The sequence below is a fragment of the Silene latifolia genome, chromosome 8 (assembly GCF_048544455.1).
Source record: "Silene latifolia isolate original U9 population chromosome 8, ASM4854445v1, whole genome shotgun sequence".
In the NCBI taxonomy this organism is placed as follows: Eukaryota; Viridiplantae; Streptophyta; class Magnoliopsida; order Caryophyllales; family Caryophyllaceae; genus Silene; species Silene latifolia.
The window spans coordinates 11018967-11043751 of record NC_133533.1 but is presented as its reverse complement, the minus strand read 5'-3'; the positions used below and the strand labels follow the sequence as shown (position 1 = coordinate 11043751).

The following is a 24785-nucleotide window of genomic DNA, read 5'->3' as shown; positions in this document are numbered from 1 at the left end:
TTTTCTCGTCTAGTAATTGCGATTCTACGATCCGATTCTACCGATTCGATCCTACCCTCCCCATCGATCCAAAGTAGAATCCCGATCCTGACAACATTGGTAAAACGGATTCTTTTTATAATACTTTTGCCGTTATATTTTAATCCGTTTTACGCTATTTTTGTGTAAAACCACCTTATATAAGATGCTGAACACACTAATCAACCTCATTTAACTTAGTGACCCCGATTTTACCCTTCTTTCCCAAGAAATCATCGAAAACACTCTGAAGCTCAATCAACTTTTGCTCAAACACAGCCGGATCACCACAAAGATAATTCCAATCCAGCCATTCAAATGTCCGCTCGATTTCATCCTCCACCGAAGTCATGTCGACCTCCTTGCTCCTATCGCGATATCGTCCTACCGTCGAGCTAACCTCCTCTATGTAGTTTTCTAAGGCGGTCTTAGCTTTTACCGCTCTTTTAAACTCCTCGTCGTGAGCCTTGTACATCTTACCTTCATTCACCATTCTATCGATCTCGTCCTTTGATAACTTTCCGCTGTGCTCGGTAATAGTGATATGGTCCTCGTTACACGTCCCGCTCAGCTTAGCTGAGACAGTAAGAATACCATTTGCATCAATCTCGAAGCAGATATCGAACTTAGCTGTGCCTTTAGGTCCTGGTGGTATGTCATGCAACGAAAACTTGCCCAAAAAGTTGTTGTATATGGCTATGTATCTCTCACCCTCATAGACACTAAAAGATACTGCAACTTGGTTATCTGATGATGTCTTCCAATTATGCTGAAACATCTTAGTAGGAATAGTTGTATTTCGCGGAACAACAACACCCAAGGACATATCATAAGACGCAATACCAAGTGATAAAGGAGTAACATCGACAAGCACGATATCCTTAAGATCGTCATCACCTGTTAACATTGCAGCATGAGAGGCAGCTCCATAGGCAACCGCCTCGTCCGGGTTGATACTTCTACATAGCTCTTTCCCATCGAAGTAATCTTCTAAAATCTGCTGCACCATTGGGATTCGGGTTGAACCCCCAACAAGGACGATATCATGTACATCCGTTTGCCCCATTTTTGCATCCTTTAGACATTGCTTCACCGGTTCTAAACATTTCATAAACAAATCTTGATTTAGCTTCTCAAACCGTGCACGAGTTATCGTTGAACAGAAATCAATTCCATCAAAAAGGCAATCAATCTCAATCGATGTCTCAGTAGTCGAAGAAAGATTCCTCTTAGCCCTCTCGCAGGCGGCTCTTAACCTCCCTAAAGCCCTAGGATTGCCACACAAATTCTTCTTATGTTTTCTCCCAATTTCAGCCGCAAGGTAGCCCACCAATCTTGTGTCAAAATCACCTCCACCAAGGTGGGTATCGCCACTTACGGCCTTAACCTCAAATGCATCCTTTTGGACCACCACCAAAGAGACATCGAAGGTCCCACCACCGAGATCAAACACCAATATATTTTTTGCGGCTTTATTATCGTAGCCAGTAAGTTCCTTGTCGAGGCCATAGGCAATGGCAGCAGCAGTAGGCTCATTAATAATGCGTAGAACATTGAGCCCGGCAATAACTCCTGCGTCTTTAGTTGCCTTGCGTTGCGAATCATTGAAATAAGCCGGAACAGTAACAACGGCATCCTTGATTTGTTTACCCAGGTAGGTTTCGGCAGTCTCTTTCATCTTCACTAGAATCATTGACGATATTTCTTCAGGGGAAAATTTCTTTTCTTCATCCTTATATGTCACAACGATTACAGGGTTGTTATTAATACCCGTAATGACTTTAAATGGCCAGTGCTTCATGTCATCCTGAACTACAGTCTCATCAAATTTTCTGCCAATTAGCCTCTTCGCATCTGTCATTTACGAAATGATTAATCATCAAGGTTATAATGCCATTAATGCGGATTAGATTCGATTGGAAATTTTATCTATTCAATCTATAACTAGTTCAGGTTATACATCCTAGTCCGTACTATGTAGTATGTACTAATTGACCGTCTTATAGAACTGCTAAGTGCTAAAGTTTGGTTTCGTGTAAAATATAAGGCCGTTTAATAGAGGCCTCATCAATAATAGTTATGTGGATAAAAGCACGAGTACAAGACAACAATGAATTATGGACATCGAGAAAACGAAATCACTCAACAATCGCTCAAAGGTCGTGAAAAACGACAGGATTTGACGTATGAGGTAAGTTGGTATATCGCCGGTTACACAATGACAAATACGAAAAAGCTTTAATGAATTTTTTAATTTTCAATGCATCATATAGTGACAGTGAATTTGTTCCAAACCCAAATATGAAGAGAGTAAAAGGTGGTAGTCCTCCATCCACTTTCCCAAAAAATAAGATGGAGAAAGGCGGTCCGTTTTTCTTAAGACCATTGCTTTTGGTCTGACATAAGACGGGTAATATGTCATCATTTTATAATAAAATGTTGTTATTTTTTTATAACATGTTACCATTATTGTTCACATCATTTTCAGGGTAAAAAATGACACCTCTAGTCATACATTTTGTGAATTAATTGGTTACATTTTCTTAAAAAATGGCAACATTTTATCCGTCTGACAAATAAGACCAAAAGTGTCGGTCTGAAACAAGAATTTGTGAAAGGAAAAAGGTGTGGCGAACTGATGTTCAACTTGCAAAACTGGTCATAGCTCTACAACTTGTAAATTGACGAAGAAAAGAAAAGCTGAAGTATTGCAAAATGAAGGTATATATATTTATATTATTAGTCATTATGTGTTGTTTTTTTTTTATGTTTTTGTTATTACATTCACAACGTATTTTCATTCGAGAAATTCTTGGGTACACCGGATGTACCATGTCATCGTACCCCTACCCCTATTTTGGTTTATTATCCTATGCCTAGTGGGCATAGGTTAGAAAAACAGAATAAAATAAAAACCAAGGCATCTCATTGGCTAGGGTGTACGAGATTATTGTACACCCGATGGACCATAGAATTTTTGTTTTCATTTTTATTGGCAGGTAGCTTGTAAAGAGCATCCACAATGGTAAGCAACAACCCTACTAGCTTAACTCTCCACATCACACTTTTAAGCTACAAACTTCCCAATGGTTAAGCTATAAGAGTTGTTGCTTAAATTGATTTATATACATTTATTTAATTGACACATATCTCTAGCTAGTTCATGTGAAGCTCTCCAATGGTTGAGCAACTAGCTTGAAACTTTTAGAATTTGCAAGCAAGTCCTTTTGTTCAACCATGTTGATGACGGTTCTTAATTAGTTGGCGATGTCTACAAGTTAGCTAATTGAAGACTATTTTTTTTTTCTATTCTAGTAGCATGCTAGCTATTATATTTGCAAGTAGAAACTATCCTTCTTGTTTGAAAAAAGCCATCATTTGGTAGAACGATTCTGGAGTCTAATTATTTTTTTTATGTTTTTTAGATTTTGGATGCCGGATAAATTATCACAATTTTTATTAAAAGTTGGTTCGAGTTTGTTATTGTTGATTTTCAATTATCAAGTCTTCATATACTCCCTCCTATTCTACATAACCCTCCCCTTTCATGGAGGGCGCGGGAATTAAGGGAGGGTAGTATTATATGATAAAGTATTGGAGTGGGGTAGGAGATTGGAGAGAGGGAAGGTATTGTGTGATTAAAATAAGTATTGTTGTGGGGTAAGGTGATTAAAATAAGGATTGTTGTGGGGTAAAGTGGTTAAAATAAGATAAAATATGAGTATTGTGGGGTATTGTTGTGGGGTGGGGTGATTAAAATAAGTATAAAAGTTTGTCAAATAAGAAAATAAGGAGAGTATTGTGAATAGACAAAAAAGGAAATAGGGAGAGTTATTTAGAATAGGAGGGAGTATATTAATTGAATGTTTGGATTTTGGAAGATTATGTTATGTGTTGTACCACAAAAAAATTGATAGATATATTAATGTTTGAACCAACCAGAATTTGTCTTGGTTAAGTAATTTTGACTTTGGTTTTTGGTTCATTAAACCAAACGAACCATCTAGATATTAGGGTTAATTAATAGGAATACTCTGAACTATGGGAGTCCTTCTCAAAATACTCTAACCTATGAATTAACTATGAATATTATCAACTAATGTACCTCCTCTCTCGTAATGCAAATTGACCTCTTTTTCACCTGATACAATAGGTAACCTTTGATGTGGGGCCCTTTTTTTTATTTTTTTTTTATTAACAACTCCATCTTCTTTCCTTCCCAAGTCCATTTTCTTCCCTGTACAACAACCACCTCCAATTACTCTTCTCAATTTTGTTATCATATGCAAAATTTCAATTTCTCCTCTTAGACCCTAATTTCCTCCGGTCCCCGCCTCAATCAACCACACCCAAATCCCGATTTCCCCCCTACAGCGCCACCACCACCTGGAGTTCAACCGGGTTAATCCAATACCCTACCCTCAAATTCGAATCCGTCACCAAAACTTGTCACCGCAACCTCCAAGAAGCAGCACCGACATCAAAAACGAAACCTGACCAAGTCCTTAAACATGTCGCTGCCAAAGCTCAAGTTTCTATTGAATTCGTCAGGTTAATTAGCAATCGAATCCGGCGGAAGTTTGGAGCTTTAGTACTGTTCGGCGTGAGGGAGTGTTGAGGGGGCTTTATGGATCCCGAATCACCGGTACTTAAACAACTTAATCGCTTCATTACTTGGTTAATTTTTTTTTCGCACCGTTAAATCTGTTCGATAATTAATTTACGTCACGTATTAACTTAGTAATAGCAAACATTGCGATTTTTCTGCATAAATCTGAAATTTGTCCCCCGAAAGTTGAACCATGGACCAAAGTTGAAATCCAACGTTAGCCCATGGTCCAAACGTTGGAAATCAACGTTCACCATGGACCAAACGTTGGAATCCCACGTTTGGCCACGGTGAATTTTTTTTTTTTTTTTTTTTTTAAAAAAAAAAAAAAAAAATTCACCTTATTCCAACGTTTGTCCATGGGCAAATGGCGAAAACTATCGTTCCTCCATGGCCAAACGTCCAAAATTCATGTTTCACCATGGATGAAACAACCAATTCTCACGTTTCATCCATGGTGTCCCCTTCCCCATTTTTTTCGATTCAAATTCGACATTAACAACACTATTATTCGACATATAATTGACTTATTTTACGCAAACAACTATACAATTACAACTAATTAGCAAAAGATTGGCAACAAAAACAACAATACAATTACAATAATACAAACAACAATCTATCTTTCAAAACTAATTACAAAGCTAATTTTAAAAAAAAAAAAAACGGATATGAACAAAGAGCGGTGGGGACGGTAAACGGCAGTGGCGGCGTGGTAGTGGTGGCGTCTGGTGGCGGTGTGGTGGTAGGAGGTGGTGATGGTGTTTGATGTTGGGAATATTTGGGGATTTTTGGAGTTAGAGAGAAAAGAAGAGAGTTAGTGAGATGTGAAGGGCAAAATTGTCTTTCGGAATGAAAACGTCGTCGATGTTTACTAAAACATCGTCGATATTTACGAATGGGTATTCTATACTCACTCGCCTGACTATTGATCTCCCTCTCTTTCACTAGCTCTCTTAACGTCCTCTAAGGCTACAAAACAGCCGCTTAAATTCAATGTACCAATTCATTAACCCATTATTAATGGAAGAAATGAATCAAACATCATTGCCTAATTAAATTTCTAGCCTATCCCTTCATCACCCATCATAAATATTGTCCCATATATAGATTTGATCTCTGAAAAACTAGAAACGTTCAAGTAGATGTCTTTGTCTCTTCTTTTCTCTTCATTCATGGTACTCTTATTTATAGTGAATTGAAACGCTTACCATTAATTAAAAAATTGTTCTCTACTTAGCCCTTTAAAATGGAGCAGCTATGATGAAGAAACGAACCACCGCATCATCGACAAGCTACAAACTTCTCTATTGCGGGCCTCGATTTTGATTGGTAATTTCCAATTTCTTATTTTGAATTTTCTCAGTAGTAGTATTTTTTCAATTCGAGGTAGAATATCCGCTGGTGTGTGGTAGATATTATGGGGATGAATTGCAAAAACATCAATCTTGAAAAAAACACAAGAGTGTTGAGACGAGAAAGAATTACGGAGTACTTCCTCCATTCAACTCCACTCTACCACTTTCTTTTTTCACGTTTGCCAACGCGTGTTTTACGCACCAAGTATCGTTAGATACGTATTTGCAAAAATTATAAAAGTTAGATATTTTTAATATACTCGTAAAGACGAATCAAACAAGATCTCACATGAATATATTTCCACTTACGTATCAAGAGAAAATCGAAATTGAATACACTATCGTGAATAGTGTACAAAAGTGAAATAGGTAGAGTGGAGTTGAATGGAGGAAGTAGAAGTTAAAAAAATGGAAGCATTAAAAACATCGATACTAGCCAAAGTGATGTGTAGTTTACCAAAAATTTCTGATTTCTATGTTTATTGATGAAATTCATCTATCCGATTTATACGGATACAAATATTAATGCTTTGGATGCATTGATGAAATTTCGATTTCGGAGGTACTCCGAACTGTTTCTATGCATCTCGGGAAGAGGTACGTAGGAGTGACTCAGTTATCGCTATATCTCAAATACGGGCATTTAAGCTATTATCTTACCTTTGATAACATTCATCTTTACATTCCTTCTTTTAAAAGGAAAACTTATCTTATTGCTCATTCCAAACATTTTGATTGCTTTATAGGAGTAATACATATATCTTCTTTGGAGAAGTGGGGATATCGGCTTGGCTTCGTTTAGAGTTTGCTTTATATGCTTGGAGTGTTTTGCGAGTTGACCATTGATGTAATATTGTAACCTTATATGGAATAATTTTACATTTTAGAAAAAAACCCAAGTTTCGCTCTAACTGTCAACCTTCACCTTTTTTGGCCCATTGTAACCGTAAATATTCAAGCGAATCCAACAAGGATCACCTTTTTTGGCCCATTGTAACCGTAAATATTCAAGCGAATCCAACAAGGATTACGACGTTTAATGTTAAATTTAACAACGGGCGGCCTGGGCCGCACCCAAACGGAGGAGAAAGAGTCTACAACATAGGCCCAAGGGGATTCCACTCTAAAACCAATTGGCAGTAGAGGGAGTAGCCCCTTGCCTTATAAAATGGTAATTTTTCTCCTCTTTTATCAATGTGGGACAACCCTATGTGAGGCCCACTTTTCACACCAGATCTCGACAAATTCAATTGAGCAACTTTGCTCGTCCAATCAATTTATCAATGTGGGACAACCCTCACATGTGGGACTTTGGGTTTCTTCACACTCCCCCTCACATGTGAGGCCCACTTTTCACACCAGTCTGGACAAATTCAATTGAGCAACTTTGCTCGTCCAACTGTAAACTTGGCCCATGAAACCCAGGTCTTTAGCCATGGGCTCTGATACCATGTTAAATTCAACAACGGGCCTGGACCACACCCAAACGGAGGAGAAAGAGTCCACATACAACAGGCCCAAGAGGGTTCCACTCTAAAACCAATTGGCGATAGAGGGAGTAGCCCCTTGCCTTATAAAGTGGTAATTCTTCTCCTCTTTTATCAATGTGGGACAACCCTCACATGTGGGACGTTGGGTTTCTTCACATTTAACACGAGCCATGTTACTTAATTCAAGATAGTTAACTTACTTAATAAATAATTAAATAAGGTACTGCACCTAAAGTTTAGCTACTATATGCATACAACACAATGGCTTGAGGAGATTTTGTCCTCGCGGTTATTGTTGATTGACACATAGGTTCACACATTCAGTGAACATTTTTGTTCATCCAAATTATAGATTCTCATTTCTTTTATACAATACTACCGCTCAACTGTTGCATATTTTGATGATGACATTTAACAAATATAGTGGCCTTTTTCTCCTATGATACATTGAACCACTCCATAAACTCACTCGTAACAATTTTTAGAGTATAGCATTTGACATACTAACCAAATAAGTCAAATAAGCTAAAACATTAGTCAAACAAAATGAAAAATGAAAATTAAAGCATGTAGATCATACTATGTTGAGTATGTTCATATGCTCGAAAGTCTATGAGCATATCAGTGTAATGCACCTAAACAACGAGATGTAGAGACAAAAGATTTAAACTAAGACAACCAAACTCGTATACAGACACATCAAACCATTCCAAAAACACCAACCATAAAAACTCCGTGAATTTCACGGGTAATAGAACTAGTTGTTTAATAGAAAAATAAATATTTGAACCAACCATAATTATTTATTGGACACAAATGGGGGGTCACCCTCTCACATAAATTCTTAAATGAAGGGGTCCCCACTCACCCCTTGTAAGAGGGTGGCGCCCAAATTGAGTGCCACCGGGTGACGCCCTTTCATTTTCCTTATTTATATTGGGTTCACAAATTTTATTTGACAACTTTGTTAATTGAATAGCCATTTTAGTAATAAAAGGCAAATTTAACGAAAATAACCCAACCTTTGTTAATTCTTCTAAAAATAACCCAACCTTTCAACTTAAACAATAATAATCCAAGCTTTACGTTTTCGTTACTAAAGTATCCCATTATTTAATTAAATTACATTTTTAGCAAATCAAGCAACATTATTTTGTAAAATACTTTAATAAATATGATATTTTACGAAAAAACAAACAAAATCAAAATTTTTAGATTTTTTGATATTTTCTGAAGGAAAAAAAAAAGGGTTTGCTCTTTAAAGTTTTTTCTAGGGATTTTCTTACTTCCACAAATTCTCTCCGGAGTTCATATTGCTAATGTAATCTTTATATGGTATCGTCTAGTGGATGAATGTTCATTACTTGCCGGCTCATCAATTGAGTTGGTAAAAAATTATGAGTGTCAAGTTATGGTGTGTTTTACCTTTTCTTTTACAGAAATATAAAAAAAAATTACTTTTAATTAAATTTTTTTTTACTTAACATCAGATTTTAAGGATTGATAAAAGTTTTTTTTTTCTTTTTACAAAATATCATTATTTAACAAAAATGCAATTTAGTTGAGTAATGAGATATTTTTGTGACGAAAATACAAAGGTTGGATTATTATTGTTTAAGTTGAAAGGTTGGGTTATTTTTAAAAGACGTGACAAAGGTTGGGTTATTTTCGTTAAATTTGCCTAAATAAAATTGCAATTTTGTTATAAATGACTAGTTTGGTAAACGACCCTCTGTCCCTCTTATTACAAATAAGATTTTCTTTCATTTGGTAGCCACAAAACATCAGTAAGATATAGTAGCCACAAAAGAAAGAAAAAACACAAGCTTAGGTAAAGAACAAACCAAAGATAGTGTTGGTGGAATTCATGGCACCCTGGTTCTTAGCAGCGTCGCCAATAAGCCGATGAGTTTTGGTGAAAGCGACCCAGGACGGTGTTGTACGGTTGCCCATGTCATTAGTGATGATCTCGACACGACCGTGTTGCCAAACCCCGACACATGAGTAGGTGGTTCCAAGATCAATCCCGATTGCAGGCTGCTTTTGGTTTCTCTTCTCGGTTGGCTTCTGAGACAAATTCATCTCCTTCAAGTGAATACTCTCTTTGTCTGAATCAATTGTTTACCTTTTTATTCTTTGTGAGCGATACTTTAATCAAAGGTAAATTAATGATTGAGATAAAGAGAGTAGATCTTTTCTCGTCTAGTAATGGTGAGAGTTTCTTGGTTTCTCCTTCAGTTTCTTGGCAAGGGATTTGAATAGGGTGATGCTCATTCATGGACATGATTTACTCAATTATGGACATGAATGACTACTTTACCCTCATATTTTAACATATTCATCAGTTTTACCATTATTTTAATTTTATATTCAACTTCCCCCTTACACCACTTAACCACCACCCCAACCACCGACCAAATCAGCTCCTGTCGCCGGCAAGACCCACCACCGCCCTATCCCCCGCCTGCAAGAACGCCCATCGTCCCAACCCTTGCAACCACCGTCCCCACCTCTACCACCCCTTCCCCACCTTCCTCACTCGCCTTCCCTAAACCTCCTTCCGACGCCCTTCACACAAACACCAGGCCTCCGCCGTCCTACCCATCTAACTCCACCGCCCCTCCCTTGACCATCCGTCACATCCACCCCAGCCGGCCATCCCCGCCAACGCAGCCACCTCTCCCCCTTCAAAACCCTAATATGTATAAAATATTACTAAATTAATTTTAAACCCCAATAATTAGATTAATTCAAAAAATTGATGTGTAATGATTGAAAATAGAGTTATTAAACTTGATTAATGTATGTATTTGATTAAACTTGATTAATGTATGTATTTGAGTTGATTAAATTTGAAAGGTATAGGAAGAGAGAGAAGAGAGATTTTTTGTGTTGTTTTCTTAGATGAAGGATAGGGGTGGAAAAATTATGAAAAATTGCCCATGAAAGAGTAAAACTTGTACATGAAAGAGCAACTACGATTATGGTGGATTAAAGGTCCAAGTGATTTTTCCATTATTTTTTATCATTAACGTGTGGCCAGTTAGGTCGATCATGAATTGGTAGGACCGTAGGACAATCAATTTTTAATCAAGTGCAAAATAATACTCCATCACTAATAGGCTAATAGTCAGACTAATTCTTTAATTAAGAGAATGGTCTAGTTAAGACTAATTCATTAAGAGAATGGTCTAGTGTAATGGTATCATTATTATCGATCAACGATCGCACCAAAAAAAATGAATCAATCAACGAGATTAATAATTTTTGTTTATTAAAGTAGAACTTCGATCCAATTCTCATCGCAATTAATTAGTTTGATTAGGATTTATACAAAAGTACTAATGGATAAGAACCTACCATTATGGCTATCTTAGTAAAGAATTAATATACATAAATTCTCATTTAAGACGGTACTATCAATCTTAAGCTTAAAACGGGTTGAGTAATGACCCATTTGCATAGATAGGACAAAGAGCTTGTTATTCCCAAGACATTTCCATTTTGTCTTATCCTTGCAAGTGTATACTACTTAACCCGTCTTAACTTATATTCCCTCCATACCACACCAATGGTAACATTAAGAATCTTGACACTATTCATGATCGTAGGTAATCTTTGATATTATTCTTAATTTATAAGACAAAATATTGTCTTGTAAGATCTTGTTTGATTTATCGTCATGAATATTATAAGAATATTAATTTTTTATAATTTTTAATTATGTGTAACTAAAGATATTCACATTACAAAACGTGTCTCAACAAGTATGAAAAAATCAACGTTACCATTACTGTGATATGGAGGGACTAAGTTATGGACTAAGTTATGGATTAAGAAGCTGCTTCACCCATTGTCAACTTATATCAAATGTATATCTTGTTTTGGTTTAAGAATTGAATATTCTTTTCTTTTGGTTCCGTGTAACTTGGGGTATTTACCGGGGACCCGCTATCACCCTTTAAAACTACCGTGCGTATTGCTTTAGACGGGTCTCTTTGATCTGAAATAATAAGACGAGATTTTGTAATCAATTTACAGTTAAATATGACCACTATTGAAAAACCAGTTACCATAAGCTGTAACACTGCCTATACCATTGTGGTTAAATTTAACTATAAAATGGTCAGATATGTCCGTCTGAAAAATTAGACGAAAAGTGTCCGTCTGAAACAAGAATTTGTGTTAAAACTAAATACTTTTAATTTGGTGAACCCCATCGTATGAAAACGATTTATATTGGTGATAATGAGACTAGACAATGAGCAAGTCGATCTCGCCTCGGTCAAAGCCGGGCTTGAGCTTGAACTTGTGTAATTACATAATATCTCGCTCTTATTTATAAACGTATTATTTTATCAAAATTATATATATTTGTAAGACCATTTCATTAAATTAGCCCAATATTTTAATATATAACCTCCTTATCCCGTTCTGGAAATTAAATTCATCTCATTCAAGTCAACAATCTCTTTATCCAAAACAATTATTTACCTTTTTATTCTTTGCAAGCATACATTCTCAAGTCAATACTCTCTTTATCCAAAACAATTTATGTTGGTAATAATGAGACTAGACAATCTCACGCGCAGCTCGAACTTGACTCGGTCAAAGCCGGGCTTGAGTTTAAGCTTTCGAGGAGCTTGAACTTGTATAATTACATAATATCTTGCTCTTATTTATAAACACGTATTATGTTATCAAAATAATATATTTGTAAGACCATATCAATAAATTAGCCCAATATTTTGATATATAACCTCCTTATCCCGTTCTGGAAATTGAAAATATTGTAAGACAAAAAAAAAATTAACAATTATATATAGGCTTGAGTTCGGGTTTAAGCTCACAAACTTGATAATGAGCCCAACTTTTTCACATAATGCCTCTCATGTTCCAAATGATAATTTCATTTATCTTCTCTTCATACTTAAAGAATAACTCATTCGCCTAAAATAACCAAGTTTGAGCAACGAAATTAGAATAACGAATTAACGCTTTCTAAATCATCATCCTCTAACGAATGAAAGGAATCAAGATCATCAAACTCATCATCCTCTAACGAATGAAAGGAATCAAGATCATCAGACTCATCATCGACCTCAATCTTAGGAATTTCCTCAACGAAAACATGATCAGAAACACTAAGAAGCTCAGCCTTCTTTTGCTCAAACAAAGATACATCCCCACATTGATGATTCCAATCCAAACATCCCATTGTTCTCTCAATTGCATCCTCAACTAATCTCTTTTTATCTTCACTGATCGTATCGGGACATTGTCTTACCTTCAATCTAACCTCCTCTATAAAGCTCTCTAAGGCGGTCTTAGCCTCCATTGCCTTTTTGAATTCTTCGTCTTGAGCCTTATAAATCTCACCCTCTTTCACCATCCTATCGATCGCATACTTTTTTAGCCTTTCGTTGTGCTCGGTGATAGTGACTTGATTCATGTTATAGGTACCAACTAGGTGAGCTGACACGGTCAGGATACCATTAGCATCCATCTCGAAGCAGACATCAAACAAAGACGCGCCTTTAGGTCTTGGTGGTATGTCATGCAATATGAATTCACCCAAGAAGGTGTTGTCTTTGGCTTTGAATCTCTCACCCTCGTAGATACGAAAAATTGCGGCAACAAGGTTATCATATGGTGTTTCCAAATTCCTAGCATACATCTTAATAGGGATGATCGTATTTCGAGGAACAACAACAAGCATGGATGTGTCATACACCTCAATACCAAGTGATAAAGGAGTAACGTCGAAAAGCACTATATCCTTATGATCGCCGACACCTGCAAGGATGGCAGCATGAGAGGCGGCCCCATAGGCAACCGCCTCGTCTGGGTTGATCCTTCTACATAGCTCTTTTCCATTGAAGTAATCGCGCAACATTTGTTGTACCCTTGGGATTCGAGTTGACCCACCTACAAGCACTATATCATGTACATTGCTCTTACTCATTTTTGCGTCTTCTAGACATTTGACTACGAGTTCCAAACAGTTGTCGAACAAGTCGATGTTTAAGCTCTCAAACCGTGCACGAGTTATAGTTGTACAGAAATCTATCCCATCGAAGAGACAATCAATCTCAATTGATGCATTAGTTGTAGAAGAAAGACTCCTCTTAGCCCTCTCGCACGAGGTTGTCAACCTCGCTAAAGCCCTAGGATTGTCACCCAACTTCTTATTATATTTCCTCTCAAACTCGGCCACAAGGTAGACCACCAATCTCCTGTCAAAATCACCTCCACCAAGGTGAGTATCACCAGTCACCGCTATAACCTCAAACACATCCTTTCGAACAGTCACAATAGAGACATCAAAGGTGCCACCACCAAGATCAAAGACTAAGATATTTCTTTTCACCCCATTGTTATAGCCAATAAGCTCTTTGTCGAGGCCATAGGCAATAGCAGCAGCAGTTGGCTCATTAATGATGCGTAGAACATTGAGCCCGGCAATGACTCCAGCGTCTTTAGTCGCCTTGCGTTGAGCATCATTGAAATAAGCCGGGACAGTAACAACAGCATTCTTAACTTTTTTACCCAGATAATTTTCGGCAATCTCTTTCATCTTTTCAAGAATCATTGCAGATATTTGTTCGGGAAAAAATAGCTTTTCTTCGTCCTTGTAATTTACAACAAATACAGGGCTGTTAGTACCATTAGTAGTATCATTAGGGTCAGCAATGACTTTAAATGGCCAGTGCTTCATGTCATCCTGAACGATTGGGTCGTCGAAATTTCTGCCAATTAGCCTCTTCGCGTCTGTCCATTAAAAGAATGATTAATCATCATGATTATATTGCGAAGATGTGGTTAACTATTAATTAAAAATTTAAGCTATTTAATTTTCAAACTAATTCAGGTTACGAGACTTATTTAAAATAATTCATCATGATATATTTAGGCTCGAGCTGAACTTGAGTTTGGCATGAACTCGAGTTAAAGATTGCAAACTTGATAACGAGCACAATTTTTTCATACTCATGTAAGTTCGAGATCGGCCGAGCTCAAGTTTTGATTCATGAGCACAAGTTGAGCAAGGCCAAAGCCGGCCTTGCTCGGCTCGACAATAGTTTGAAATTGATGTTAATTTGATACATTAAACCGAAAAAAATGACATTGGGGCTAACGAACTCGAATAAAAGTCAACGATCAATCTCAATGTTTGTGAAGAACGACGACCATGTACTCCCTCTCTCCCGGTCATTTGTTGTCTTTTTTTTATTTTAGGGTGTCTAAGTCAATTGTTGTCTTTTTTATTTTAGGATTACATTTGATGAGCAATTTGATCATTCACAGTCAATTTGATCCGCTTATCATCTTATAATTGCCCTCTCCACCTCCCTCCCCTCCCCCCAGTCTTTGGGCCAAAACAAAAGGACAACAATTGACCAGAACGGAGGGAGTACTATTTTGTGCATTATACAGATTAATTCTATATTTCCTTCATCCCATTTATTTATCTTAATAATAAAATTTTAGATTTATAAAAATGGGGTAAAATTACATTATAATACTTCACTTAAGCGACAATAAGAGCAATAAATTGGGGTGGAATGTAATCGTCAAAAACTCGATCTGAATCATATGATCTTATGTAGGGTTGTTAATGAGACGAGACAACTTGCGAGCAACTCGAGTTCGGCTCGGTTAAAACTCGGCTCGGGCTCGGCTCGAGAGCTTAACGATTCAAGCCGAGCAAATGTTAGCTCAGCTCGAAAAGCTCGTGAGCAGCTCGAACTTGTGTAATTAAATGAGATATTACTCATATTTTATAAAAATATTTTGTCATAATTATATATTTGTATCACACATATCAAAAATGTCTTATTGATTTTCCAATATCTGTATATAAAACTTTCGAGCCTTGTTATTGAACATATCGAGAGAGAAAAACGACAATTCAACAATTATATATAGGCTCGAATTGAGCTCGAGCTCGCATTAAAGCTCGCAAGCTTGATAACGAGCACAATTCTTTCATGCTCGGGTAAGCTCGAGATCGGCTCGAACTCGAGTTTTACTTTATGAGCACGGGCTCGGCTCGGCTCGTTAACACCCCTAATCTTATGACTTTATTATAAAAAAAAAAATACAATGATTGATCCCGATGACTGATCGTAGGTAGGATTTTAATATTATAGAATCTTTCGATTCTACTTGTCTTTGAAATTTGTAAGAGTATAATCTTAACACAATATGAAGTGGGCAGTATACAAATTACAAAGTATCAACGAAACATACTCGACACAAACAAAGGTAAAAAAACACAAGGTAAAGAACAAACCAAATATAGTGTTGGAAGGATTCATGGCGGCCTGGTTTTTAGCAGCTTTACCAATAAGGCGATGGGTTTGGGTGAAAGCGACCCAAGACGGTGTCGTACGATTGCCCAAGTCGTTAGTGATGATTTCAACACGACCATTTTCCCAAACCCCGACACATGAGTAGGTGGTTCCAAGATCAATCCCGATAGCAGGCTGCTTTGTTTTTTCATTCCGCCGTCCCACAGATATCTCCCTAGAAGTTGAGGGCGATATATTCATCTCCTCGCACTCAATTTCATTGTTTCCTTGGTCCCAATCCATTGCTTACCTTTACGGTATTTTAGCGTTTGATTGGGACAAAGAGAGTAACTTACCATGAGAAGGTTTCTTGGTTTTCTTTTAGAATTTTAGCGTGGCATTAACTAATAAGCTCAACCGCATCTTTAATACTCTTAGAACATCGCTAGGAAATTTAGTAATGTTGCAAATTGGCAGAGACCGAGTACTCGAAAATCAGTTGAATATTTAGTGTCATACGCGTAATGCCTGATATTACAACTCGCCAGACGGATCGCGTGTTTGAATAAATTTTAGACATAGTCTACGGTTTTTCTAACTTTTATTCATTCAATTTCAATCCTCTTCTTTTCCGTCCATTTCCCCTTTAACGGTGAAAATTTCGTTCTGAGATAATCTAACGGTCAGTTATATGATAAGTTATTCAAGATTGTAGCACTCACGAGGCGGTCTTATTGTAGTAATCCCAAATTATTATTTGCCAGCCGGCATCTGCGTCGATCAAGAATTGGCAGGTCAATCCATTATACCATGGTTACCGGATTCGCTTGGTACCTTACGAATCGCGAATTGTTAAAAGCGAATTCTATCAAGTTTCTTACTGAAAATACATATAACACACATTCTATAAGAGGGAATCGGTAACGGCGTATTCATAGCGAATCTGGTAACCATGCATTATACTATTAGTTAACTGCAGAATAATACTAGTATCACTAATAACAAAACCAATTCAATAAGAGGATAGTCTAGTGTAATATTGTAATAATGCTATAAATATAGACTGATCAACGAGAAATAGTCCCATCTAATCGAGTCCCACTTTTACTTTGGATTTTCTAAGTCGAATTTCAATTCTATTTGCAATTCTAATAGAGTCGTGTTTATGGGCCTTAGCCTAGTATCGTCTTATGACTGTTATGGGCTCGTAGTATTGTAACCCTAGCTATCGATTGTACTATATATATTACATAAACATAATGGAAGAGGCAAGAAATAACGTTTACACAACTTATCATGGTATCAGTGAATTACTAAACACAATGAAAATCCTCAAATCACAAACCCTAGCCGCCATGACAAACGGCGAAGGTAGTACCAAAATCGATGCCTCTTCCCCGTATTATCTTGGTCCACAAGATAAACCGGGTGATTCAATCACCCCTATTCGTCTCACGTTAGATAATTTCGATGAATGGGCTCATGACATTCGTGTTGCCTTGAAGTCTCGTCGTAAGTGTGTTTTCGTTAATGGTACCATTAACGAACCTAAAGCACCGTGTACACCTGATGACTGGGAAACCATTCACTCAATGCTTGTCTCGTGGCTGCGAACCACGATCTCTTCCGAGGTACGTTTGCTCCTTCCCAAATACGAAAACGCGAAACGCTTGTGGGACGATCTCCATGAGCGTTTTTGGCGTTGTTGATGGTTCTAGAATTCAACAAATTAAGGCTGGTATTCGTGACTGTCGTCAAACTGAAAATATGACCGTAGCAATTTACTATGGAAAATTGTGTCAACTTTGGGACGATCTCGATCAGCATGAACCGATCATCGATTGCAAGTGCTGTACCAGTTGCACAAGCAGCAAGCAATACGCTGCTCGTCGCGACTCAGATCGTCTTCATCATTTCTTACTCGGTTTGCTTCCCGGCCCCTATGCTTCCCTTCGATCTGTTATCTTGTCCCAAAATCCCTTGCCCACTGTAGCTAGGGCATTTCATATGATTAGCCAAGAGGAGAGGGTGAGGGGTATCGATAAAGCGAATGAAATTGCCACTGAAATTGCCAATTTTCATGTTAATTCCAAAACAAAACCTCCTGTAAAAGCATCCTCCCAAATGAACCGAACTGAAAGACAAAAACTTCGCTGCACTAACTGTAATCGAGATGGTCACGATAGGAGTATGTGTTTTGACTTGATGGATGAGCGACCTGATTGGTGGTATGAACTAAAGGGTCTCACTAAACCCACTCGTGGCACTGGGTATAGTCGGGGCCGTGGAGGTGGGGCAGGTCGTGGAGGGGGGCGTGGTGGTGGCTACCAGTCTCGAGATGCGGGTAGCAGTACTGAACCGAATGCATCGAAGGGCGAGAGCACCCATAATGTACAAACTTCGTCTGCTGTTAAAGAAACTGAGGCTGCTTCTTTGGTCACCGTGTATGGTACGCCCTCACACACTCATTCTGGTAAGTGGCTTATCGATACGGGATGTTCTCATCATGTCACGGGTAATTTTGACCTTCTTTATAATATTCGAAATATTCTCCACGCATTGTGGGATTACCAGATGGTACGAAAATTGGCGCGTCGAAAGTGGGTCGTGTGCCCTTAACATCGACTATTTTTCTTGACCCTGTACTTTATGTGCCTCAATTAAAGTGTAATTTAATTTCTGCTTCACAATTGAGTGACGACTTGAACTGTGAATTTGTGACTAACTCGGCTATGTGCATTATTCAGGACCGGGCTACGAGGGAGATGATTGGCACGGGTGATCGCCTGGATGGACTATACTACCTACATCAAGCACAGCCTACAGCCGCCCTGAGCACCATAACCGTTTCTGCATCGTTTAACTTGTGGCATAAGCGCCTTGGACATCCGTCTGAGCAAGTTGTTCAATTACTTCCTTTCTTTCGCAGTAATAAACAGTCTTTGTCAAAGCCGTGTGAGGTGTGCCACCGAGCTAAACATATTCGTAGTAGCTTTTCGTTAAGTAATAATAAAGCTTCGTGTGCATTTGAATTGATTCACTGTGATTTATGGGGACCATATGACACTCCGTCGTTCTCTGGTGCGCGCTATTTTTTAACGTTAGTTGATGACTTTTCTCGGGGTGTGTGGATTTATTTGTTGAATAATAAAACTGACGTTCATGCCAAGTTTATGCTATTTGTGGCCATGCTTAAAAGACAATTTTCAGCCGATATAAAAACTGTTAGAAGCGATAATGGGACCGAGTTTAATACATTAAAACCTTATTTCGATAGTCAGGGCATATTGTTTCAGTCGTCCTGTGTTGGGACACCTCAACAGAACGGGAGGGTAGAGCGTAAGCATCAACATATTCTTAATGTTGCCCGGGCCTTGCGGTTCCAAGCCGGGCTTCCTATTGAATTTTGGGGTGAATGTGCCTTAGCCGCTGCGTATTTGATAAATCGTACACCCTCCCGTATTCTCGAAGGTGTGACACCGTATGAGATGATCTTCAGTCAACCCCCTAATTTCGAAAATATACGTGTCTTTGGGTCTCTTTGTTACGCTCACAATCAACGAGCTAGGGGTGACAAGTTTGCTAGTCGGGGTCGTAAATGTATATTTATGGGTTACCCCTCCGGAAAGAAAGGGTGGTATTTATATGATCTTGACCAACGTGAATTTTTTTCTCACGGGATGTAATATTTTATGAAGATAATTTCCCATATTTGGAACCATTGCCCTCGACTTCGACACCCACAGAAACCTCGGATGATATTGTCATTGATTGGGAAAATAGTGAAGAGGGAGTCCGTGACCCTCCTCCCTCATCCTCCTCGGCACAGGCCACTGATCAGGCCCATAATCAGGTCAGTGATCAGGCCGTTGATCAGGCTAGTGACCAGGCCAGTGACCCCACTCCCGCCGTTGCTCTTGAGGTCCCTCCTGCGGATTTGGGCCGTGGACATCGACCCAAATAAGTTCCTAAGCATCTCCAAGATTATGTTGTGCATCTTCCAGGCCATGGTAGTAGTTCGTCCAGTGCATCCTCGCTCACCGTGTCATCCTCTCTCTCTCAGGTACGCCTTATCCTTTAGCTAACTATCTTTCTAGTCACAAATTCTCGTCCAATTATCGTACTTACCTGGCAGCCTTGATGATGCACACGGAGCCTCGATCTTTTAAAGAAGCCGTGCAAAGTGAGGAGTGGCGTAAGGCCATGGAAGCGGAAATGAAAGCTCTTATTGACAATGGTACATGGACCATGGCTCAAATTCCGCCAGGGAAGAAAGCTCTTGGTAGTAAATGGCTATACAAAATAAAATATAAAGCCGATTCTACTATTGAACGATTGAAAGCTCGCCTAGTCGTGTTTGGGAATCACCAAACAGAGGGGGTCGATTATGAAGAGACGTTCGCTCCGGTAGCCAAGATGACCACTGTACGTACATTCCTTGCTATTGCTGCAGTAAAGAAGTGGCCGGTTTATCAGATGGATGTCCACAATGCATTCCTCCATGGCGAGTTGGAGGAAGAGGTATACATGAGGCTGCCCCCCGGGTTTTCAATCCTCGGTTCCAGGGCTTGTGTGTTGGCTCCGGAAATCTTTATATGGGCTCAAGCAAGCGCCGCGGTGTTGGTTCGCTAAGCTAGGTCAAGCCCTAAAGAAATATGGGTTCTCTCAAAGCTACTCAGACTACTCATTGTTCACCTATGTGAAAGTTACTGTCCGATTACATGTGTTAGTATACGTTGATGATTTGATCATTTCCGTAAATGATGTGCCAGCTCTCTCCAGTTTTTAAGAATATTTGAATTTGTGTTTTCACATGAAAGACTTGGGTGATTTAAAGTACTTCTTGGGCATTGAAGTGGCTCGTAACTCAGACGGACTCTTTCTGTGTCAACGCAAATATGCATTAGACATCATTGCTGAGGTAGGTTTACTCGGCTGTAAGCCGGCACCCACCCCACTTGAGCAACACCATCGTCTGAGTTCATCTCAAAGTAAGTTCCTTGTTGATCCTACAAAATACCGTCGACTCGTGGGTCGTTTAGTGTACCTGGCCGTCACTAGGCCGGACCTGTCTTACACTGTAACACCCCGGTTTATGAAGGAGCCTTAGGCAAGACATTCCCTAATAAACCGAACTGTTACCAACTCGGTTTCCCGAGGTAGTGAATAACAAATTAAACTCCAAGGCAAATTATATGAATACTTTAACTTAATTATAACACAACTTCCTTTACATCAAATTACAAGAATTAACATGAATAAAAGTGAAAGTCTTCTAAATAGTGATCTAGCTACTAAGTCTTCCGATCCAGTGTCTCACGCCCATCCAGCTCCCGTCCTATCTCTTAAACCTGTCAAGTCTGCTCGCCAATAATTGGGTCGTCACAGGTGTTCACGAATACACAGGGTCAACCACGAGGTTGAGTAGGGAAAACAATGAAACAACAAAATGTGATATGCATGATGCATGCTCCTCCGTCACCTCCATCTCCATCTCAACTCATATCTCATAACTCATAACCCGGAACGCCCAGCCATACCGATCCCCGGTAGACTATATATATCGACCGTAGTCGATCTGCCAGCTCGCAGCTGAGGACACCAGGGCAGGTCCTGCAGAACCAGCCTGGGCCTTATCACAACATCACATCGTATCTCATCGTCGTCACCACCACACCATCCTCTAACTCCAATGCATATGCAATGCTCAACAGTAGTCAATGCAACATAATATGTATATCAATGAATGAAATCATGCCAGCTATCAAAATAATGAAATAACATACTCAACACGAACGGTTCAGTCACCCACACTCCAGTATATGAAACATAACATAAATCACAACCACGGACAAGTCAACGATCACAGCTTGGTAATATGAAACACAACAAATCAACACAATTTAATAACACCGGTAAGTCAAGTGTATTTCCCTACCTCAAAACTGAAGTCAAAATAGTCGGAAGCTCAGTGATAATCCACAATAATTCGCCCTCTGAAATATAATGAATTGATAACCAATTACTTAACTATTCCCGTTCCACTACTACAAATCCAGGCAACTACAACGCCCCTTTAACAACGATTATTCACGAAAGTCACAATAGACGTTGTAGAATGTATGGCGCGAATTTTACTAAAATAAATTACAACGGGTATGGTTATAAAAACCGTTGTTATTAGTTTTAACAACGGGTCACCCATGCACAACCGTTGTTAATAATTTGGCGCAAAATTGGCGCAAATTTAGTGAAAAGTAATCACAACGGTTGATTTTGGAACCCGTTGTTAAAACTTATTTAACAACGGGTGTTTTCTACAACCGTTGTTAAAACATATTTCACAACGGTTGTTGTTTAATAACCGTTGTCAATACCTTCCATACTATAAACCACACAAACACAAGTCTGCTGCAGCCACAAAACACAAACCTTAATACACAAACACAAACCCAAAGAAGCAACAAACACAAACACAAAACACACACTTTCTCTCTTTCTCATCGTCTCTTTATCTTCTCGCCGTCACTGTTGATTTCATCGTCTCTTTACGTACGTTCTGTAATTATCAGGTTTGTTTCATCGTCATTATTTTATTTTTCTAATTATTTCATTTCCATGTATGTGTTTTTATCGACCATTAGGTTCCGTTCAGCATCTGCTAATTATTTCATTTCCATGTATGTGTTTCTAATTATTTCATTTCCATCTTCTTTGGCGTCCTTCAGTACGGATCGAGCATAGTAAGAGTCTTAAGGATGATATATATATCATTCATTTTGTTGGAGTTTGTTTTAGCAGTTAGGGTTTGGAGAATATATTGAGATAATGGAAATGCATGTTAGTTGAGATAATGCAATGTATTTATACTAATGTGTGGGTTGAGTTGTTTTTTAATTAATATATATGTTAGGAAGTTAACGTTGTGCCATAATCAGCATCATCATATCTCTCAATGCTGCTTCAAATCTTATTGGACAGTGATGGCAGTAATAATCTGGATCTTGATGATGACTGATAGATCTATGGAGTTGAAAAAATGGAAGCAAATCAAACAAGCATAACTCAACACTTTCAAAATGATCATTTCATTTAATTTTAAACCAAATACATTACAGCAATTATCAGAAATCAAAAGATGTATAATAAGCCGGAACAACCCCGGTTAAGCGTAAAAAGCGCTTCTCAACCTGCCACCAATCACGCCACTCTGGTATACCGCTAACTTCCGGGTCATTGGCTTCATATTTTGCAATAACAGATTGAATATATGCAAGGACACGACTTGCATGTGGAGATAAGGTTGGAAGAGTACAACTCAACATATCTCTGGCTGCAGCCAAGTTGCGAGTAACAGGCCGACGAGGGTATGAAGATGATGATGATGATGAGGCTTTGTTGACAAGCCGGACTGCTTCACGCCTCTTAATCCAATAATTCCGTTGATGTTCAAGGGATGCTTTGATTAATGGGTGTTGATCGGCGGGAAGCCCGACGAGAACCTTCCCATCATCTTCAATCGTTTGTGTAAGCCATTCTTCGTTGTTGATAAAATTAGGGTTCATTGTCATGTTGTTTCAATTAATGAATGTTAGTAAAGGATGCTTTAATATGTTGGTAAAGGATGCTTTAATATTTATAGCTAGTAATATTTAATTTAATTTTTTTTTATTTTTTAAGAACAAACAACAACGGTTATTTACAAACAACCCGTTGTCTTTAGTTATAACAACGGTTTTGTATATTAAAACCCGTTGTTATAACTTTCCCCCCAAAATTGAGTCACACTTTCCACAACGGGTTTTTATATTTAAAACCGTTGTTAATAGTTTTAACAACGGTTTCCTTAAGAAAACTAACCGTTGTTAAAACCTTCTACAACGGACGCTTTAACAACGTCCGCTTTTTTATATAACAACGGTTTTTGAGCGTTGTTATAGCCTGTATCTGTAGTAGTGTTCCCAAAATAGAAGTTACTAAAAATAGAATTTCTTAAAATGGAAACTTTCCCGATATAGTAACTTTTCCCTTTTAACAAACCCGACTCAAAATCCGTCTCTAATTATTTTAAAAGACTCGGGAATTTAAATTAAATAAATCATTTAAATGATTCGGGAATTTAAATTAACTACGAAATACGATAATTTAAACAATAAAGAAACGAATCAAAGCCGACTAAAACACGCCCAAACCCACGACTTCCAACCCGTTTCCCGAACTCCCACGCGCCCCTACCACCGTGATGACCCGCCAGTCGGACACCGGTCCGACCTGAGCACCCACCAACACCCTCACCGGGTCGACTCCCGCCGGTGAGTCGACCGTGGCCACGAACTCCCCCCCCGGTTCACTCCACCTCCCACGGTTGCCACCACAAAGAGCCCACAACACACAACCCCACAGCCACCGCTGTTGTCAACAGCACTCCACCCTATCACCACCACTCTGCTCCCCGTATAGCCATGCACACAGACACCATAGCGCCACCGTTTCGACCTCCCCCTAGTCCACGGTGGCACCACCCCAAAACTACCCACCTAAACCCGTCTGAAACCGTAACCCAAAACCCGTTTTGGCTACCCCTGTCGCTGCCGCCTTTCACAACCACCACCACCACCCAAAACCCACTTGACCGCCACCAATAGGAGCGACTCAGACCACCCAACACCATTACCCCGACACCAACCACCCTTATTACCTCCCTGCGACACACCGAGACAACAACCACAACCTGACAACCAACAAAAGAGAAAAGGAATGATGACTGCTTACCTAAACCGTCACGACAACCACCACCAGGGCCGCCTCACCACGTCGACAACCACCCTAAGCTCTTCCCTGCTGCGTCAAATGCCCACGCTCTCTCTCTCTTTCTCGAATTGCGTGAAGGCTGAGATATGGGCCGTTGAAAAGAGGTAGGCGGTTGAGGGAGTAGGGTTTAGGATGTTGGGGTAGAATTAGGTTAAATTTTAGGTTAGATGGTAAATGGGTCATGGGTAAGCGTGATTGGGTAAGT

At 38.9% G+C, this 24785-nt stretch overlaps 3 protein-coding genes across 3 annotated transcripts; 1 reads left to right on the top strand and 2 right to left on the bottom strand.

Annotated features, from left to right (window-relative positions):
* Positions 1-88: 88 nt before the first annotated feature.
* On the bottom strand, positions 89-10150 carry LOC141596374 (heat shock 70 kDa protein 18-like). Its single transcript, XM_074416504.1, has 2 exons — positions 9320-10150; positions 89-1872 (listed from the first exon to the last, which is right to left on the bottom strand). The coding sequence occupies exons 1-2, from the start codon at positions 9555-9557 to the stop codon at positions 197-199; spliced, it is 1914 nt and encodes a 637-aa protein (XP_074272605.1). The 5' UTR covers positions 9558-10150; the 3' UTR covers positions 89-196.
* A 2303-nt stretch (positions 10151-12453) lies between these two features.
* LOC141594660 (heat shock 70 kDa protein 18-like) lies at positions 12454-16072 on the bottom strand. The gene is made up of 2 exons (XM_074414662.1): positions 15772-16072; positions 12454-14246 (listed from the first exon to the last, which is right to left on the bottom strand). Exons 1-2 carry the CDS (start codon positions 16070-16072, stop codon positions 12454-12456), a joined length of 2094 nt encoding a protein of 697 aa, XP_074270763.1.
* Positions 16073-17028: 956 nt separating this feature from the next.
* On the top strand, positions 17029-19733 carry LOC141594659 (uncharacterized). Its single transcript, XM_074414661.1, has 4 exons — positions 17029-17400; positions 17504-18346; positions 18436-19369; positions 19468-19733. Exons 1-4 carry the CDS (start codon positions 17029-17031, stop codon positions 19731-19733), a joined length of 2415 nt encoding a protein of 804 aa, XP_074270762.1.
* The last annotated feature ends 5052 nt before the right edge of the window (positions 19734-24785 follow it).

Bases quoted from the DNA above. Each gene is read 5' to 3' on its own strand.
- LOC141596374 (XM_074416504.1), bottom strand. From the start codon at position 9,557: ATGAATTTGTCTCAGAAGCCAACCGAGAAGAGAAACCAAAAGCAGCCT. The intron at 1,873-9,319 runs GTTTGTTCTTTA...CGTAAATGACAG, and splicing joins TTCCACCAACACTATCTTTG to ATGCGAAGAGGCTAATTGGC.
- LOC141594660 (XM_074414662.1), bottom strand. From the start codon at position 16,072: ATGGATTGGGACCAAGGAAACAATGAAATTGAGTGCGAGGAGATGAAT. The intron at 14,247-15,771 runs GTTTGTTCTTTA...TTTAATGGACAG, and splicing joins TCCTTCCAACACTATATTTG to ACGCGAAGAGGCTAATTGGC.
- LOC141594659 (XM_074414661.1), top strand. From the start codon at position 17,029: ATGGAAGAGGCAAGAAATAACGTTTACACAACTTATCATGGTATCAGT. The intron at 17,401-17,503 runs GTACGTTTGCTC...CAACAAATTAAG, and splicing joins GAACCACGATCTCTTCCGAG to GCTGGTATTCGTGACTGTCG. The intron at 18,347-18,435 runs GTACGAAAATTG...CCTCAATTAAAG, and splicing joins CATTGTGGGATTACCAGATG to TGTAATTTAATTTCTGCTTC.